Source organism: Phyllobates terribilis, unplaced genomic scaffold (assembly GCF_046119375.1).
Source record: "Phyllobates terribilis strain yellow unplaced genomic scaffold, ASM4611937v1 Scaffold_4__5_contigs__length_816908805, whole genome shotgun sequence".
Lineage (NCBI taxonomy): Eukaryota > Metazoa > Chordata > Amphibia > Anura > Dendrobatidae > Phyllobates > Phyllobates terribilis.
In genome coordinates this window covers 158,738,148-158,759,469 of record NW_027362764.1, presented here as the reverse complement: position 1 = coordinate 158,759,469, position 21,322 = coordinate 158,738,148, and the positions used below count along the sequence as shown (strand labels likewise).

Genomic DNA, 21,322 nt, shown 5'->3' with positions numbered 1-21,322 from the left:
AATGAGGTGTGATTAGATTCAATTGCTATGGCAGAATACAAATCAAGAACAGACCTGGGCAAAGTGCGGCCTGCGGGCCACATCCGGTCTTCTGGCTGTTCCAATTTGGTCTGTTGACGGAGGCAGCCGAAGGGCTGAAAACAGTGGCCCACGGGCTGCACCATGCCAGCCCACATGGTGTCTATGCATAGGCAGAAAGCTGCCAATCAGTGGTGGGGTGGGGGTTATACAGAGCTCATAAATATGGAGGATTAACTAGGAGCAGGTTTACTAGTTTTCTGATTAAAAACAGTTTTTAATCAAAACTACACTAAGCAGTCCAGTAAGTGACATCGCTGGAATCAGTGTCTCTCCCTATATTACGCTCAGAATAGGTGGCAAAAACCTGGTGACAGATTCCCTTTAATGGTTTGTATATTGACACGTTAATACAAGCTTTGCAATAGATTTTTTATACTATATTCAGTTCAACAGAAATGAACACACCACTACAAAATAGGAGTTAAACTCTTTATTCCATTCAGAGGCATCTGGCAAGTGGAGCTGCTTGGGGGCACATTACAGATGAAATATGATCCATGCTTTGCAGATATTAAACTCATTTACAGTATAACTTTCTACTGTATCTATTGCCAAAAATACTCCAAGTTACCAAGTCTCAATTGAAAATAACATGATTACCACACTAACAGTCTAGAAATTTAAAGAGATATGACAGTATTTTAAATCAGCAGATGTAAATGCAGCACCTATCTGTAAAGTAAAAATTCATGGAAAATAATCAAGTTATGTCTGCTTCATCATGTTAAGAAAAAGAAAGTCGAGTCTATACTTAGACCTCAACGAATGTTTACTGTTATTTTTATGACTTTTTCATAGTTCAGTATTTTAAATCAATGTAAGAAAAATTTCTAAACACTAAATGTCACTCTTGCCAAGAAAAAAAAAAAATATTTATTTAGGCTTTTCTTAAAACTACAACATAGGTTCAGTTTTGTTTTTTTTTCCCATTTATTTTTTTAACCAAATTAGTAAGATGTATATGATGAAGAATAACAAAGAAAACACTACAGACCATTAAAAAAAATACAGAAAGAAAGAGAAAAGAAAAAAAAAAAAAAGATCTGTACAACAATGATCTTTGGGAAATTATCTATTCTATGTAGAAATGCCTCTATTTCAATATGACTCTAAGAGGTAGATCAACAAAATGATGAAACAAATGGTTTTTGCTAGTTGTGCCCCTCAAATCAGTGCAGCATGGTGATTGTGATCATCTCATGCACAAAAACATCACAAAAAAAATAAAGGTTCAGAGGTAAATCGCATGGCTCTGTTAAGACCACACATACACGCACACAGCAGTCTTTATGCACCATGTGTTGCCACATTTTCAAAACTGAGGTAGACTGAAGTTTATTGTAGAAACTTGAATGTGTAAATATTACCACAATCATTCAAATTACATTCTGAAATTAAAAGAATTTGGTAGCTCTCCTTTTCCCTGCCTTTTGATTTCTTTTTTTCCTCTTATACCCTTGTGCTGTCGGAAGCACATGGTAGTATCATCCACGTGCCACTGGCAGCTGAAGGATAAATGGTTGGTTGCAACAAAAAAAATTAAAATAATAAAGTGTGCATAAACCCTGCTGTATCTATTTCAAACCAAAAGAGACGGTTGTATTCAGCTTTAAACCTTCCAAGTAGCTTTGTGTGGCCCTTTTATAGTTTTTGTTGTTTTTTATTTTTTCGTTTCTTCTTAATTCTTTACTGAGGCTGGATATGTAAACGTAAGCCTGTCGTTATCTTTCGCGTGATCAAACCAATGTCTGACCTATCTCCCATTCCCTCTCCCCCAGTCATGGTAACTGAATGTAATATGCATTGATCTGATGGGAAGCATGAGTTTGATGGTTATGGGAAGGGGGGGGGGGATAGAAAGGAAATATATATATTTATATAATTTATACATATATATATTTATGCTCCCATAGATCAAGTATGGTTATTTTTATTTTTTTATTTATTTATTTATTTTTTTATAGTTTACCAAACGGACGATGAAGCTTGCTCTTTGAACAGAATGGCAAAGTTCAAACGGGCTGCAAAATGTTTAAATGTAGCGCTATTAGGTAGTGATGGTCAAAGGCACAAAGGGTTCATTGCATTCAACCAAGCAGCACAAAGAAAGAAAGAAATGAAAAATCCAGTCTTCTAGCACCCATAAAAACAAAACAAAATATTTTTGAAAAAGAAAAAATAAATCTTTAAACCCAGCTGGCCTCTTTCCATCACTTCCTTGTGTGGTGTTCCCAGAAAAAAGTACCGTTAAACTTTTTTTTTTTTCATCCCATAGTAAAAGAAAAATAAACGGCATTGCTGCTATCAGTATGGTGGCGTCTTTCAGTATCTATTTGAACATTCACTGAATTTTGTAGCAAAATGATGGTGTGGAAGGCTTCAGAGAAACTGAGGCAACTTCCTATCTTAGACTCCCATCAGCCATCAGCTAGTAGATGCATTCTCTGACCAAATATTTCTGCACTTCTAGCTGGTCGCTGATTTTTTTTTTTTTTATTAAAAAAATAAAATGCTCAAGAACTATTAGCTTTATAAAGTATACAAAATACGAAAAAAAAATTAAAATAAAAATTAAAAAAAAAAGCAAAAAAAAAAAAAAAGGAACAAAATTTCTCATTGAGGTACTAAATGCCTGAGGTAGTTTAGTAAAATGCATATTCCATCTTTTTATGCCCTGGCCAACACCTTTCTACACTTCCCTTAGGTTATTCATGGCAGTGTTAAGTAAAAATGCAACCAAATTAAAAAAATGCCACTTGTTCAAAACTGGGACTAACACTTAATCTCATCAATATCCTTCAAAACACTAATCAACCAATAATCCCACCCTTTACTAATTTCTTTTAATATAACTGGACGTATAAAGAGCAATGCCTTTTCTTTTTACACCAGAGAACTCATAAGAGAAAGCTTCATTAAACAAAGTTCTAAAATTGTTGGGGGGATAAGAATAATAAAAAAAAAGACTAACAAGGTTTATGTTAACTCGTGAGAATAGATCAAAAGGGAAGTGAAGGGGTCCTTATATTTTTTTTTCCTTTTCTTTTTCCTCTTTTTTTTCAATTTTTTTTTTTTTTAAAGCTGGGTTTCAAAAGTTTGGGAGCCTAAATTACATTCTCAGAGACAGTTTAATTGTTGCCTGGTCCTAAAACAGGTGACAAGCTAGTTGGCATTTTTTTAACCACTTACACAGGGGTGGATCCCTGTCAATTACTCAGTCTGTCTTTGGTCTGGCATCTGTCTCTGTGAAGGGCCATGTTCCTGTACTGAACCTTTATTTTCGTCTCGGCTGGGGCTGTCCACTTTGTGCAGTCTTCTGCTGTTGCTGCTGTTGTCTTCTTACCTGAGCCAAAATTTCCTGAATTTTCCTCTGTGCAAGCTAAAATGTTAAGAAACAAATGTTAACACAAATTTACATGCCCAATCAAAAGTGCGGGCATAAAGAAGATAGCTCCTGTCTAGTAGCTCTGGATGGTTGCCTCAGCAATTATTTCTGCACAAACCCTACAAGGCCAAAAGAACACTACTGCGTTTTAGTGTATACAAATATCATCTTTTAGCCTAAAACGGTCGTACAATGCGTTCCAGAACACGAAGAGGAGGTTATATAACCAGTTAAAAAAAATGAACGATATCCAAGCTTTCACTTGTTTTATATTATTTTTGAGAGTTTGTAGTGGATTTAAGCAGAGCCAGTCTTACACATTAGATGTATATGGGTAGAACATCCAATATGCACGGGGACCTTACTGCCCTTAACACCACTGCAGATGCTAGGAAGATAAGCCAAATATGTCTGGTAGTAGCTTACTCCTCTTTTCCTAGATAACACACGCTCAAACATGTATCTAGGGGGGACAGCCTCACTATCCCCTACACGGTGTACTATAATAACATAACTTTGTTATATTTTTGTGTTTTACATCCTTTCAGCCAATATGGTTCAAAATGGGTATCCAAACGACTAGCGCAGTTTTAACCCCTTTACCCCCCGATGGTGGTTTGCACGTTAATGACCAGGCCAATTTTTACAATTCTGACTGTCACTTTATGAGGTAATAACTCTGGATCCCACTGATTCGGAGATGGTTTTTTTCGTGACATATTGTACTTCATGAATAAGTGGTAAAATTCTTAATATGACTTGCGTTACTTTGTGAAAAAATAGGAAAATTTGGCAAAAATTTGGAAAATTTAGCAATTTTCATACTTTGAATTTTCATGCCCTTAAATCGGAGAGATATGTCACACAAAACAGTTAATAAATAACATTTCCAACATGTCTACTTTACATCAGCACAATTTTGACCAGCGATTTCTCATTTTTCCAACAAAATTTACAATTTTTATTTTTTTTTTTAGGGACCACATCACATTTGAAGTGACTTTGAAGGACCTTTATGACAGAAAATACCCAAAAGTGACACCATTCTAAAAACAGCACCCCTCAGGGAGCTCAAAACCACATTCAATAAGTTTATTATTAACTCTTCAGGTGCTTCACAGGAATTTTTGGAATGTGGAAGAAAACAATGAACATTTAACATTTTTTTAATTTTTTTTTTACTTTAGACCCAATTTTTTTTATTTTTGCAAGTGTAACAGGAAAAAGTAGACCCCAAAATTCGGTGTGCAATTTCTCCCGAGCACGCCAATACCCCATATGTGGGGAAAAATGTCTGTTTGGGCACACGGAAGGGAAGGAGCGCCATTTGACTTTTTGAACGTAAAATTTGCTTGAATAATTAGCGGACGCCATGTTACATTTGGGGAGCCTCTGATGTGCCTAAACAGTGGAAACCCCCCACAAGTGACCCCATTTTGGAAACTAGTCCTCTCAAGGAACTTCTCTAGATGTGTGGTGAGCACCCTGAACCCCTAGGTGCTTCACAGAAGTTTATAATGTAGAGCAAGAGAGAAAAAAAAAAGAAAACATTTTTTCCACAAAAATGATCTTTTAGCCCCAATTTTTTTATTTTCACAAGGTTAAGAGGAGAAAATGGACCCTAAGAACTGTTGTGCAATTTCTCCTGAGTACGCAGATACCCCATATGTGGGAAAAAAAACACTGTTTGGGTGCATGGCAGGGTTCAGAAGGGAAGGAGCGCTGTGTGACTTTTTGAAATTGGCTGGATGAAATCGAGTTGTTGAATAAGTTGCCATTAGTCTTGAGCGCAAGTGCTCCAGTATGCACCAAGTATCGCAGGTGCTCGAATGACATGCTTTTGTGTCCCCGCCCTGCATGTTCCACGGTTGTTAAGACACCCAAAAAAGAAAAAAATATGCAGGGATTGCCCGTGCATGGCGGGCAATCCCCGCGTGTTTTTTTGGCTGTATAACAGCCGCAAAACATATGGGGCGGAGACTCGAGCATGTCACTCGAGCACCTGCGATACTCAATGCATACCCGAGCACCCGATGCAAACTCAAGTAGTGAGCACTTGTGCTCAACACTAGTCGCCATATCGCCATCATTTTTTTCTTTACTTTTGAATAAATCTCGACACAACCCTACCCCTAAATCTAATCCTAGAGATTAATTTTTACGCTGCTCTTCGAGCGGTATAAGTGATTAGACAACTTTATTCTTCGGGTTGGTAGATTTACAGCGATACCAGATTCATATTGGGTTTTTATGGTTGGCAGCTGTCACACACTAAAAGATGCTTTTTTTTTTTTGCAAAGACTAGTTTTTGCAATCATTTTTACATATTTCGGGAAACAGTCATGTAAAGGCTTGCTTTTGCTGAACAAGTTGACGTTTTTCTTAGTACCATTTTTGGGCAAATTACATTTTTTGACCGCTTTCTATTCTTATTTTTGGAAGGCAGAATAAACAAAAACCAACAATTCAGGAATTTTTATTTTTTTTATGCCGTTAAGCGTGTGGTGAAATTGATAAGGCAGCGAATGTTCTTCGGGTCAGTACGTTTAAAACAGTACCACATTTATATATTTTTTTATGTTTTGGCGCTTTTACACAAAAACTATTTTATAGAAAAAAAAATTTTTTTGCATCGTTTTATTCTGAGAGCTATAACTTATTTTTCAGCTGATGGAGCTGTATTGCAGCTGTTTTTTGCGGGACAAGATGACGTTTTCAGCGGTACCATTTTTATTTACATTAGTCTTTTTGCTCGCGTTTTATTCTATTCTTTGCGGTATGATAAAGCATCTTTTTTTTTTGCTTCGTTTTTTATTTTTGTTACCGTGTTCACTAAAGGGGTTAACTAGTGGGACAGTTTTATAGGTCAGGTGGTTCCGGACGCAGTGATACCAAATATGTGTACTTATATTGTTTTTTTGTTTGTTTTTTTCAGAATATTTCTGGGTACAGTATATTTTTATTTTTTGGGGATTTTTTTTTTTTTTTTTTAAATATTTTTACAATTTCTTTTTTCACTCTGACACTTTTAAAATTTTGTCCCACTATGGGACTTTCATTTTTTGCAGGCTGACTGCTTGCATAGCATAGGGATGCAGCAGCCCTGCAGACATAAGTTAGATAGCTCAAGCGCAGTGCACAATCTATCTAACTTCCTGATGCCTGGTAACCCGGATATAGTCATGACACCATGGCAACGATCGCGACCCCGCAAACACGGCGTAGGATCTCCGATCCAAGGTAAGAGGGGCGCTCTTGCCTCTGCCTGCTCCCGCAATACTGCGATAGACTTTGATTGCAGCATTTCGGGGGTTATTGTGCTGGGAGCGTTGCGGGACCGCTCCTGGCACATAGTACCGGGTGTCAGCTGTTAGAATCAGCTCACACCAGGCGACGATCGCACCCGCACAGCCTCTGTACGGGCGCAATCGGTGAGGCGTAATACGTACCTGGTCATTAAGGCCCAGGTCACAGGTACGTATTATTACGGCTCACATCAGAAAGGGGTTAACAAATTTAAAAAGCATAGAAACTAGTGTCTCTGCTAATGTAAGGTTTTATCTACTAATAAAACTCCTAACTATCTTTAATTAGCAAATCAAAGTGGTTTTGACCAGGGAGGTTATCACAATAGATGAATGGCCACCACCTTATTACACTGACAGAAACCTGTGCTACAATGAGAAAATGAAGGTTACCTGAGCACATGTGCAGTAGGAAGCTCTACTGCTGTGACCCGGAGATACTTTAACAGTACATAGTATATGTTGTTATCTCCAGACCACAGCAGCTGCTCAGCATCCAGAAAGGGTGGAAAGAAGTGTGAGCAGCCATTTCTTACCTCAGTACTTCCTCTGGCATGTCCAGTATTATGCCAGAAAGCAAGAAGAAGAGGCTGCTCACACTGCTGTCCACCCTACCTCAGCACCCCTGGTATCTCCAGTATTCGACCAGATAGACTGAGTGGACAGCAGTGTGAGCAGCCTCTCCTTACCTCAGCTCCCCTGGTATCTCCAGTATTAGATTAGAATATCTACTGGGATATATTCTTACACATGAAGGAAGTAGAGCTTCTACTGCACATGCTCACAGGCATAACATTCTAAGACCGATCTCTGTCAGTGTAATAAGGCAACGATCATTATAATGTACTATAATGATTACCTTCCTAGACAAAACAAGTGTGATTTGCTAACTAATGGTATTTTGGAAATTTTAATATATACACACACACATACATACATATACACATTTCTTTGTCAGACAACCCTCTCAAATCAACAATATGGCCAATTTACCTGACTTGCATAAAAATGGCCTGTTATTTTGACGACCACTTGATCGTTTTCATCTGGTGTTTGATCACGAGGAACAACAACTTCCGCACTTGTTAGATTTTGAAGCTCGTTAACCTGTAAAAAGATTCACTTTTTTTTTTTTTTATTATATACAAATACAAAACATACTAGCCAGACTGCAGGTTTTTTTTTTTTTATCCTCCAGTCCTTTTAACAGAAAGCAGTCACCAGAGCCGAGAGGCTTATCACTTGAAGAAGACAGTTTCCCTGATGGTGAGGGGATTGCAAGATTGAGTGGCATTTGATCTACAGTTTCACCCACATGTGTGTCATGAAACATGTATGCACAAAGTAGGAGAAAACAAAAAGATTATATTAAAAGTAATTATGGAAAAGATTCTGCACATTTACATCCAACAAATACAAGCTGTTAAATATAGATCCCTAATGGTGTTACATACGGTTTTGCCTCCTTTGCCGATAACACGTCCAGCAGCGTAAGATGGCACTTTGATATGAGCTTCGAGTTTAACTTCCTCCTTGGGTCCAAAAAAGTTTTCTTCTTTAAGTTTACCATAGATCCTTCCTTGAGCCTAAGTGAGAAAAATGTGCCCATCACACACCATAAACCAGGATTATAATTGATGAACAAAAAAGTAAACAACGCACTTATTAACAGTTTTATATTTATGTCAGTATATCATAGACCTATTTAGGGAAAATGAGAGTTTGCCTATGTGTTAATTTCCTGTTGTAGTGACAAGATATTGGACGTTAATGAGAAATGAGCTTCCGATAGAGAGCAGAAGCTCGCTCCTCACTTGGTATTTGTCCAAAGCTTCCAATGTCAAAGTATTTTTTATCTGGGATTTTCAGGTCATGTGACTGTCTAGACCTAAAGCTGGTTACCATTCAGAGATGTCACAAATACATGAAACTGAGAAAGAGGCACAAGCTGCGTCAAGAGGATTTTCTTTTTTTGTATACAAGTGGTGAAGAAAAATGTGTCAAATTTGTAAGACCAGGGGCGTGGCCTGGCTATGGAGGAGTGAAGTCGCAGGGTTGTTTGCTCCCGTCCCTGGCCCAGCTTCAGGGCATGCCTATCGCATCAAATCAAGCCAAAATACTGCCAATGCCAGCAAAAAAGAAACGGAACATAACAGACCAGTGTGAGTACCCAGCAGGCATCTCCAACGAACATTACACGCTATCTGAGAAGCACTGCACCTGCTTCCCCTGCACAAGCGGGATCTAAGATGGCGTCGGCGGGCCCTGCACAGCGCTCCTCGGCTCCTGCATCGGAGGCTCTGAGCCCACGTGGTAAACGCTCCCCATCAAGATCAACAGACCGAACGATGCCTTCGTCGGCGGAGGACTCTCAGATGTGGGAGAATACAGGAGGCCTCACCGTCGCAGCTATGGAGGACCCCCCCCCCAGTCCAAGATGGCGGACCCTGGTTTCGCGCCTCCGGGATTCAGGTGCGTGGTGGGGGATAGCTCCGTGCTCCAACCCACAGACACTTCAGACTCGGCAGAGCTTACCTCTGCTGTGGGTCCGGACTTACAGAGACCCCAATGGTCCACCGATGACCAGAGATCCCCTGAGAGAGGCTCCTTTCACACATTATTACGCTCCCCCTCTCCTGGCTGCTCAGAGGAGAGCCAACAGGATGATTTATCTCAGCATGAGGCAGTGTGGAGAGATCTCAAAGCTCGAATACGAGCTATTCCAATCAGGGAGGACATGGAGTCCTATATGTCCAGACTGGAGTCCTCCTACAGAGCTGAAACTGCTGCCATTAGAGGGGACATGCAAGAGTTAACAGAAAAAGTGTCCGCTGCTGAGTCACACACAGCATCCATTGCCCAACAAGTTAAATCTCATGAACAAACTTTGTCCTCCCACTCATACCAATTGGAATACCTAACAGATTTGATAGACGATATTGAGAACAGAGAAAGGCGCAATAATATTAGGATTAGAGGACTTCCAGAGACAATTGAGCACAATAAATTGTATGAGACACTGCGCCATTTGTTCAATTCTATTCTGGGTCGGCCCTTAGAGAGTGAGTTGGAATTAGACAGGGCCCATAGATCCCTGGGTCCCAGACCCTCTGACATGTCAAAACATCGAGATGTGATTTGCCGGGTTCATAAATACAAAATCAAAGAAAGCATCTTAATAAGGGCCAGAAAAATGGATTCTATTCTTTATCAAGATCATTCTGTACAACTCATGTCTGATTTATCACGTCACACACTTCAGAAGAGGAGGACTTTAAGACCTCTATTAGAGGTTTTGAGACAGCAGAACATATTATATTCTTGGGGTTTCCCTTTACGCCTACAAGTCCGCCATTCTGGGGTTTTACATGTGGTACGCTGCCCTGGAGACATCCCGGCTTTTGTTAAGGGCTTGGGGATCCCCCACGTATCTATATCATCCGAGGATTGGCCAAGTCTCCCAGGAGGCCCCAAGTCGGATCTCAACCCACAATCACAAAAAGTGACAAGAAACAAAGCTAGAGAAGAATCTAGAAGAGAGATCAATAGGAAACACGTTTCGCATCCCCCAGATTGAAACATCTCTCACAAAAAGGACCTGTGATCAATTCTCTAGCCCTCAGTGCTAGTCAAGCTGGTGAAAGAAATTAGAATGTTCTGTTCCTCTAAAATGTTGGTGAAAGACATTAGAATGTTATATTCCTCTAAAATGTTCTCAACGTAGTTGATGTTTTGAATACCTCACATATGTGACTGGATATCAGTGACAAAACTAATTGTACTATGTCAATGGTATTCAGTTCTTGGGAGATGCAGATATTATCTCACAAGGTTATGTGATATATTGATTTGAGATTTAATATAGCGATAAGCAGATGTTAATCTATGTCAGTTTTTGGCTGCCTTTATATCAAAGTTTTAGTACGAAGGGTTTGGCCTGTTTGGGCTTGGGGGGGGGACGGCTCCTCGGTAGAAAGCCCATTCTCTCAAGGGGTTTACACACTGCTGGCAGGTGTAAAATAGACTCATCTCCCCTCATCAGACTGTTTTCTTTATTCTAATATTATTTTTGTTCCCCTTTCACTTTCTCGTCCCTTTCTTTATATTTCCGTCTCCCATCTTACCCCACCCCCTTCCTCACCATTGGTAATCAGGTCATCTATTAAAGTAGGTTCATTGAATGTAAGAGGCTTTAATGTCCCACAGAAACGTTCTCAAATTTTATACTCTATGCACAAACAAAAAGTTCAGGTTCTTATGTTACAAGAGACGCATTTTAAAATGGGGCATGTGCCTGTTCTTGGTGATAGGTATTATTCTCGATGGTTTCACAGCACTAATCCGGATTCACGCTCTAAGGGTGTATCCATAGCCATACACAAATCGTTGGCTTACACCTTCATAGATTCCCTCATTGATGATAAAGGCAGATATGTGTTTTTAAAACTTAAAATAGCGGAATCAATATATACAATAGCAAATTGGTACCTCCCTAACAAAGACCAGATCCCCACGTGTAGGTCCTTTCTAACATCCCTCTCTGAATTTGCAGAAGGTATTCTGATTGCAGGTGGAGACTTTAACTTCACATGGAATCTCGCGCTAGATTCATCCTCAGGAAGGGGTGTTGTCCCTTCAAGAAGGCTCCGATCACTGAAGCGGGCCATCCACGCCCTCAGATTGACAGACGTTTGGCGAATCTTAAATCCTCAGGGTAAGGACTACACATATTTTTCTCCTGCGCATGGTTCATATAGTCGCATTGATTTCTTCCTGTTGAGTCATCACGCTCTTTCTTTAAACCCATCTGCCACAATAGGCAACATGTTGTGGTCTGATCATGCTCCAATTTTTCTATCCCTATCTATTCCTTCCTCTGTCCGACGCTCGTGGACATGGAAAATGAATGATCACCTTCTCAAGGATAATATCTGCATGAAGGAATTAAAAGATTCTGTTGATTCTTTTATGCAAATTCACAAAACAGATCAGACCTCAACTCCTCTGCAATGGGAAACTCTAAAATGTGTCATGAGAGGCGTGTTGATTAAACATGGTTCAAGACTCAAAAAAGAAAGAACACAGAGGGTGAATGACCTGTTGTCTCCAATATGTGTATCTGTCTCATCGCACAAACATACATTGTCACCTAATACACTTGCAGAACTATCAAAAAAAAGGAATGATCTTAAGATCTTGCTTGAGCAAAAGTATCTAAGACATAGGGAGCAAACTAAAAGTTTTTTTTATGAATCGTCAGATAAATGTGGACGGGCACTCTCAAGATTGCTTCATCCTCGTTCTGTGGCAACATACGTTCCATATATCAAGAAACAGAATGGGGAGGATGCTCATAACCCTACAGAAATTATCGAGATATTTCGCTCATACTATGAGAAGTTATATAATATTAAAGGGCAATATTCTGATCTCTCTCCTTGTGACCTAACTGCCCGAATTAAAGAGTATATACAGGATACTTCTTTACCATTCTTAGATAGCCAGGTCTCTGGGGAACTGGAAAAAGACATCACGGAGGAGGAGGTCAATCTTGCTATTCAATCTACACCATCTGGTAAAAGTCCTGGTCCAGACGGATTTACCCCAGCATTCTATAAGTCCCTTAAAACTCAACTATCCCCTATTATGCATAAAACATTTAACTCACTAAATGATAAGACGTGTTTCGTCCCCCAATCATTGGAAGCCCATATTAGTATCCTTCCTAAACAGGGTAAAGATCTTACAAACACGGCTAATTATAGACCCATATCATTAATAAACGTAGACATTAAAATACTCTCCAAAATTCTAGCAGAGTGACTGGCCCCATTGTTACCCTCCCTTATAAACACAGATCAAGTAGGATTTATTCAGGGCCGAGAGGCAAGAGATAACACTATTAAGACTATGTTGCTAATCTCCAAAGCTAAAAGCAATTCCGTATCTATGGGCCTTCTATCTGTTGATGCAGAGAAGGCTTTTGATAGGGTTCATTGGCAATTTATGAAGGAAGCACTAACCCAAATAGGCATTGGACCACGATTTTTACAGTTGATTTTCTCCTTGTATTCAGGTCCTACTGCCAGAGTTAGAGTTAATGGAGCCCTGTCCTCACCCTTTAAGATACAAAATGGGACTAGACAGGGGTGTCCTCTGTCCCCCCTTCTGTACGTGATAGTGATGGAACACCTGGCCAACGCTATAAGGAAAAATAGTAGTATTCAAGGGGTTAAAATAGGTACAAGGACTTATAAGACAGCATTATATGCAGATGATCTCCTCTATGTACAGTGCCTACAAGTAGTATTCAACCCCCTGCAGATTTAGCTGGTTTGATAAGATGCAAATAAGTTAGAGCCTTCAAACTGCAAACGAGAGTAGGTTTTATGAACAGAAGCATAAATCTTACAAACCAAAAAGTTATGTTGCTCAGTTGAATTTTATTAAATTTTAAACATAAAAGTGTGGGTCAATTATTATACAACCCCTATGTTTAATATTTTGTGGAATAACCCTTGTTTGCAATTACAGCTAATAATCGTATTTATAAGACCTGATCAGGCCGGCACAGGTCTGTGGAGTTATCTTGGCCCACTCCTCCATGCAGATCTTCTCCAAGTTATCTAGGTTCTTTGGGTGTCTCATGTGGACTTTATTCTTGAGCTCCTTCCACAAGTTTTCAATTGGGTTAAGGTCAGGAGACTGACTAGGCCACTCCAACACCTTGACTTTTTCCCTCTTGAACCAGGCCTTGGTTTTCTTGGCTGTGTGCTTTGGGTCGTTGTCTTGTTGGAAGATGAAATTACGACCCATCTTAAGATCCTTGATGGAGGAGCGGAGGTTCTTGGCCAAAATCTCCAGGTAGGCTATGCTATCCATCTTCCCATGGATGCGGACCAGATGGCCAGGCCCCTTGGCTGAGAAACAGCCCCACAGCATGATGCTGCCACCACCATGCTTGACTGTAGGGATGGTATTCTTGGGGTCGTATGCAGTGCCATCCAGTCTCCAAACGTCACGTGTGTGGTTGGCACCAAAGATCTCGATCTTGGTCTCATCAGACCATAGAACCTTGAACCAGTCTGTCTCAGAGTCCTCCAAGTGATCATGAGCAAACTGTAGACAAGCCTTGACATGACGCTTTAAAAGTAAAGGTACCATACAGGCTCGTCTGGAACGGAGACCATTGCGGTGGAGTACGTTACTTATGGTATTAACTGAAACCAATGTCCCCACTGCCATGAGATCTTCCCGGAGCTCCTTCCTTGTTGTCCTTGGGTTAGCCTTGACTCTTCGGACAAGCCTGGCCTCGGCACGGGAGGGCACTTTCAAAGGCTGTCCAGGCCGTGGAAGGCTAACAGTAGTTCCATAAGCCTTCCACTTACGGATGATGCTCCCAACAGTGGAGACAGGTAGGCCCAACTCCTTGGAAAGGGTTTTGTACCCCTTGCCAGCCTTGTGACCCTCCACGATCTTGTCTCTGATGGCCTTGGAATATTCCTTTGTCTTTCCCATGTTGACCATGTCTGAGTGCTGTTCACAAGTTTGGGGAGGGTCTTAAATAGTCAGAAAAGGCTGGCAAAAGAGATCTTTAATCCACACATGTGAAGCGCATTATTCTTGGTGCATGAACTACTTCTTAATACTTTAGGGGGACCAAACAGAATTCTTGTGGTTTGAGGGGTTGAATAATAAATGACACTCTGAATTAACTTTTAACGTTTTAAAAAAAAAAAAAAAAAAAAAAAAAAAAAAATTTGCTGCAGTGCATTTCCCACTTCCAGGCTGATCTACCGTAGAAATGTCACAATGCCAAGTTAATTCCGCATGTGTCAACCAGCTAAATCTGCAGGGGGTTGAATACTACTTGTAGGCACTGTATCTCAACCTCAGACATCTCTTCCTTCATTAATGAAGGAGTTTGACAGATTTGGGTTCCTGAGTAATTTCAAAGTTAATTACTCAAAATCGGAGGCATTAAACGTGTCATTGCCGCAGAGAGGTTAAACAGGTAATGGACAACTTCCCTTTTAAGTGGAAATCGGAGGCGATAAAATACTTGGGAGTGCTCGTTTCTTCTGACTTGTCAAAAATGTATGCGCTAAACTACCAGTCTCTCTTGGACCGTACATGTAAAGATTTACTAAATTACAGTAAACTGAGAATGTCCTGGTTTGGCAAAATGAATGCTGTAAAAATGGATATACTTCCCCGCTTTTTATATATTTTTCAAACTGTCCCTATCTCTCCCCCATACAGCATTTTCAGCAGATTACGTACAGTATTAACTAGGTTTGTGTGGGGTAAAGGTATACCTAGGATAAGTATGCAGACTTTGAACCGCCCTAAGGCAGCTGGTGGAGCTGGATTTCCGAATTTTAAAACATACTTTCAAGCCTCTGCTTTGGGTCGCCTTCTAGACTGGCACTATAATTCTTTGACAAAGCAATGGGTCACTGTTGAGCAGGAGGGAGTAGTTGTTCCTTTGAAGCACCTTCCTTGGCTCTACGCCTCAGATGTTTCCTCAATTGGAGGTTTGTCTGAACTGACTAGGGGTACAATCAAAATTTGGCATGCAATTATGAAAAAATACTTTTCCTCTAGTACAATCAGCCCTCTTATGCCATTATTCTCCAATCCCTCCTTCCCTCCTGGATATTTGAGGGATTCTTTTATGGGATGGAGAGCTAGGGAGGATGTTCGCCTTCTGCAGATATTCGAAAATGGTAGATTTCCGTCATTCAATACAATACAAGATAGGTGTCCGTCTAGAAAACTCCAGTGGTTGGAATATCTACAGTTACAATCGTTTTTATCGTCCAGGGGGGCAGTGCCCCTGTTCCAGTGTACACCATCTTCCTTTGAGAGACTGTTTTTGCAGGAAGCTCCTCCCAACCATGTAATATCCATGCTTTATAATTGTCTGATAGGGGTAAATATCTCAGGAAAGCTTAATTTTCAACATAAGTGGGAACAGGAATTGGGACATATCATACCCTCGTCAGACTGGGAAAAAAGTTTCTTGTTTACACACAAAATGTCGGGTGCGAATTATGCGCAGGAGAAAAATTTCAAAATTATGGCAAGATGGTATCGGTATCCTGTGAAACTCCACTCCATGTTTCCGGCAACTTCAGACATGTGTTGGCGATGTGGAGTGGAAAAGGGATCTATGCTCCACATCTGGTGGGAATGTAGTCGGATCAAACCTCTGTGGGATAAAATATTCTCTAACTATAACCTAATTACTGGAAATAGGGTTGAGAATTGCCCTGAGATAGCCCTACTTTCCATTCTGCCTTCATCGATTAGATCCCAAAAAAAAGATATTTTAAGATTTTGTTTAACGGCAGCTCGAGCGGTGATTCCACGTTATTGGAGGTCACCTCAAATCCCCCCAATCTCAGAGTGGTATAATGAAATGGCTAATATCTGCAGAATGGAGGAGCTTTCTGCTGATTTCAATGATTGTGCGGATAAATTCATGAAGATTTGGAGTGTTTGGATCTTGTTTCAAGACTCGTCGGAGTTCCATGGGCTATTTGGGTAAAAACTGATGAATAGGCGAATTGGATCCGGATTGGTGCTGGAGATGATTAGTGAAATTAAAATAGAACCTTAGCTCAGATTCCCCTGCCCCGTTCCCATTCCTTAAATCCTTCTCTCCTTTCCTATTTTCACTTTCTTATTACTTCTTCTCCTGCCCCCCCCCCCTTTCTCTTTTTTTTCTTTTTTTCCTCGCTTTTCTTTTTTTCCTCTCTTTTCTTTCTCTCTCTTTTTCTCTTTCTTCTTTTCTCCCGTTTTGGCATTGCTGATATTTGATATATGCTCATTGGAATCATTGTTGGAACAGACAAAAGTAAGTTTATACTGCTGGATAAAGGTGCCTCAGTCTAAGGCTGTGTTCACACGATGCGTATTTCATGCGTTTCCGCGGCGTTTTTGCAGTTGCGTAAACGCCGCGGAAACGCATGAAAAACGCATGGTAGAAGGGCAGCAATGTTCCCCAATGGAAATCCGCATGTGCTGTGCCCATGATGCGGATTTTTCCGCAGCGTTAACGCTGCGGTCAAAAATCCGCAGCATGTCAATTAATTTTGCGGAAACGCGGCGATTTCGCCGCCATTGACTTGCATTAGAACGCGCCAATTCCGCAAGACAGCATCTGTACTTGCGTAATTGGTGCGTTCTAATGTGCGGATGGTACCCGGGTGTGGAGGAGAGGAGAGTCTCATCCACACCCAGGTACCATTAAAAAAGCTGTAAAAAAAGAAGAATAAAATAAAAAATAAATGTATTCTTACCTTCTGTCGGCCCGCACAGCGCTCCCGCTTGGTTCCCGGCACTTGCAGTGAGTTGTAGGACCTGCGGTGACGTCAGAGTCATGTGACGGGTCACGTGACGCTGACGTCGGCAGGTCTTTCAATTCAAAGTTGCCGGCAGCCGGGAGAACGGAGTGAGCAGGACAGCGCGGGCCATCAGAGGTAAGTATATACACTCTCTCGGTTCACACTGTATAAATCCATGCTGTTTGCATGGATTTATATAGTGTGACCTAGTTATCAAGCACTTTCCAGGTGATGCTAAAATCGCCTGGAAAGCGCTTGTCAATCTGCATGCGGAAACGCATGTGAATCTGCATGTGGATCCGCATGTATTCTGCAGGAAAAACGCATGCACAATCTGCATGCGTTTTTTCTGCCAGGGAGATGCAGAAATGATGCAGAAATTTTCTGCTTCATTTCTGCATCGTGTGCACATACCCTTATAAGAAAAATAGTAGATATGTGAATGTGTAATATTTTGATCATCGAGACTGAGCACTGGCTCCTACTGATGTTGATTTTGTATGTTTATGTCTTTTATTATTTCAATAAAAAGAGATTACACTAAATTTGTAAGACCAAAAAAAAAAAAAAAAAAAAAAAAAAAAAAAAAAAAAAGTGTTTTTGTTGCCATTTTCTGAGACCCGCAAAGTTTTCATTTTTTCGGGATCTGGGGCAGTGTGACTGTTTTTTGCGCCCTGAGCCGACATTTTACCGATAATCATTTTGGGGTAGATAGGATGTCTTGATCACCTCTTATTGCAATGTTGCGGCGGCTAGAAAAAACGTAATTCTGGCATTTTGACTTCCGTTGTGTCTTTTACCGGTCGGATTATTTACTTTATATTTTGATAGATCAGACTTTAACAAACACAGCGATACCGAACGTGTACCAGTTTTTGTTTACTCGTTTTAATTTTAAAATGGGACAAAATGGGGGAGAGGGATTATGATTTGAACTTGTTTTATTAACTTTTTTCCCCACTTTTTACTGTATGTAATAATCCCCTTAGGGAACTTGAATCTGTTCAAATCACTTATGCCATTAGCATGCCTATGTATACCTAAGATCGCGACCTCCCATGAACGGATGCCATCCACAATCTGGCTTTCACAGGAGGATGATAACGACAGGCACAGGGGTCTTCAGCAGACCCCCGGCTGTCATAGGCCATCAGCGCCCCGTGATCATGTCACAGATGCGCCGATGAGAGCATGGAATAATGTGCCCCCCTCCCTGCTGGTGCGTGTTAAATGCCGCTCTCAGAGATGGGCAGTGGGATTTAACAGGTTAACAGCCAAGGGCGTGCGAGCCCGCATCAAAGTCAGGGACACTACTTTTGACGTACATGTAGGTCAAAACTCGTGAAGGGGTTAAAAAAAAACAACTGCACAATCTAGTGCATTCTGGGAAATATATACAATGTAGCATACTTTAAATTGGGCTTCTGGTGGTCCAGTGATGATCACCATCCTCAGTTTAGCCTCTGGTCCCTCTGCTGGAGCAATCTGCAAATTAAATGGTAATATCAGATTTTGCAACAGCAAAATTATGGGTAGACAGATGGTTTTGAACTATCCAGTACCTTTATGGAGGCCCCAGCAAAACGTGAAAGTTGTTTTATGTGTTGTCCTTGCTTGCCAATAATTGCTCCCACAGCCAACGCTGGTATGAAAAGATGAACTGTTTCAGATTCTGGTTGTTGCTAAAAGGGGAAAGGAGAAAAAACAAAAGTGCATCAATAATTAAGTGCTGTAGCCAGGATATACCATTTAGCAGTGCTGAAATACACAGCAGGCTGCACTACATAGTGCCTTCAGAAGATAAACTAAAATCTGGCACTTATTTTGATTTTCAAGCATAGACACAACAGGCAAAAGGCAATGCACAGTCTACATTTGGGGCCAAGCCTAAAGGTAGCCATACATGAAATAGCTGCTAGCCAAATGCTTGTTTGACTGACTCCACCGTATACATCTCTCCCAATACCACCATACACATGAACATTTTTTCGATGAGGAAAAACAAAAGGATCAGCGTTACAAGTTAATGCCTGGTCCTTCTCTCTCCAATGTCATCTATCGGGGTAACAGTCTGAAGAAGTAGCCCCATACACAACAGATGGATAGTCGGACAGTCCCACTGTAAAAGGTAGACTCAGCTGACATTACTTTAATATGTGTTGGGGCCTTTGTCCTTTAATGCAAACTATGTTATACTACAATTTTCTTAAAACAACTTTGCATTGAGCCTTGTCAAATTTTAACAAAAATGCTTCATTACTTATTGGAATAAAATTAGGCTGAGTTCACACGATGCGTTTTTCATGCGTTTCCGCGGCGTTTTTGCAGTTGCGTAAACGCCGCGGAAAAGCATGAAAAACGCATGGTAGAAGGGCAGCAATGTTCCCCAATTGAAATCCGCATGTGCTGTGCCCATGATGCGGATTTTTCCGCAGCATAAACGCTGCGGTCAAAAATCCGCAGCATGTCAATTAATTTTGCGGAAACGCTGCTCTTTTGCCGCCATTGACTTGCATTAGACCGCATGGAATCCGCATCACTGTATATGTTGATGCGCTTTTCATGCAGTCTAATGTGCGGATGGTACCCGGGTGTGGATGAGAGGACTCTCATCCAGACCCAGGTACCATTAAAAAAAAAAGAATAAAATAAAAAATATATATATATATTCTCACCTTCTGACGGCCTGCGCTGCGTCCTGCCGGCTTCCCGCGCACTTCGCGGTTGAATGAAGGACCTTCGCTGACGTCAGTCATGTGACGGGTCACGTGACGCTGACGTCGGAAGGTCCTACAGTCTTCACTGCCGGCAGCCGGGACTGATGAAGCAGGACACCGGGGGCCATCAGAGGGTAAAGTATAGATTTATTTTTTATTTTTTGACATTCACGCACTATATAAATCCATGCCGGTTGCATGGATTTATATAGTGTGAAGTTGACAAGCACTTTCCGAGTGATGCTAAAATCGCTTGGGAAGCGCTTGTCAACCCGCATGCGGAAATGAAAGTGAAGACCGCTTCATTTCTGCATGTCCCTGGCAGGAAACCGCATGTACAATCCGCATGCGTTTTTTCCTGCCAGAGAGATGCAGAAACGCTCAGGAAAAAATCCTGAGCATTTCTGCATCGTGTGCACATACCCTTAATATAACATGTGCTAGGAATATAAAAGGGAAAAATTTAGCAACCCTCTATGAATTAGGACTGTTTCCTAGTTCTTACCCCAAATGGTGGATATGAAGAAGAGGAGGTGGGTGATGACACCCCAACTGAAGGAGGAGGCATGCCTGAAGAAGAAGGTGGGAACAGACCCAATGCATTCAGGTTTAATCCAGGTATTAAATGAGCTTGTAGCTGTAGAGAAAAAAAACAAGAACTAATTAACAATAAATGTTAATGCTTTAGAACAACAGCTGTTATTAAAAAGAGGTTTTTCAGGAATTATTTTTTTCCCCACATTACAGTCTCCCACTGGGCGAAAACAACAAAGCTTTACTCTTCCCTTGTCAAGCGCAGTCTCATCACTGCTGCCTCTGGTCTTGGTTTAGAACAGGGGTCTCAAACTCGGCTGGGTATATGGGCCGCACATGGAAAAAATTTGAATTTGGGGGGCCGCATTCTTTGTTCAATGTGACATTTTTAGTGATACCATTTTTTTTGTATACACCTTTTGAACATTTTTTCCGTGTTTATTTTTTTATGGCTTGGGTCGTTATGGATGTGGCGATAATAAACGTGCACTTTTTTGTGTTTACTTTAGTTTACATATAAAACAGCATTTTTAGCGCCCAATATTTTTTCATGCTTTATTTTTATTTTTTGATTTTTACAATTTTGTTTCCCCCAATTGGCCACATTCAGTAATATTGTCTTACAATTAGCATCATATAGTAATAATGGCAAACATCTTGTAGTAATGTTCCCCATCCAAGTCCCCATCTTGTACTAATGTGCCCCATCCAGGTCCCCATCCTGTGGCTATGTGCCTCATCCAGGTCCCCATCCTGTGGCTATGTGCCCCATCCAGGTCCCCATCCTGTGACTATGTGCCCCATCCAGATCCCCATCTTGTGGCTATGTGCCCCATCCAGGTCCCCATCTTGTGGCTATGTGCCCCATCCAGGTCCCCATCCTGTGGCTATGTGTCCCATCCAGGTCCCCATCTTGTGGCTATGTGCCCCATCCAGGTCCCCATCTTG

The 21,322-nt window shown here is 40.9% G+C and overlaps 1 protein-coding gene across 2 annotated transcripts in view; it reads right to left on the bottom strand.

Moving 5' to 3' along the window:
* Positions 1-535: 535 nt before the first annotated feature.
* The window catches only part of IGF2BP3 (insulin like growth factor 2 mRNA binding protein 3), a 140,954-nt gene continuing 120,167 nt past the window's right edge, over positions 536-21,322 (bottom strand). For both annotated transcript variants that reach the window (XM_073677861.1, XM_073677862.1), the window contains exons 10-15: positions 20,346-20,477; positions 18,686-18,805; positions 18,534-18,608; positions 8,226-8,357; positions 7,765-7,878; positions 536-3,460 (exon numbers count right to left, since the gene is read on the bottom strand). In XM_073677861.1, coding sequence (XP_073533962.1) covers positions 3,356-3,460; positions 7,765-7,878; positions 8,226-8,357; positions 18,534-18,608; positions 18,686-18,805; positions 20,346-20,477 — 678 coding nt within the window. In that variant the 3' untranslated portion in view covers positions 536-3,355. The remainder of the gene's footprint in view (positions 3,461-7,764; positions 7,879-8,225; positions 8,358-18,533; positions 18,609-18,685; positions 18,806-20,345; positions 20,478-21,322) is intronic.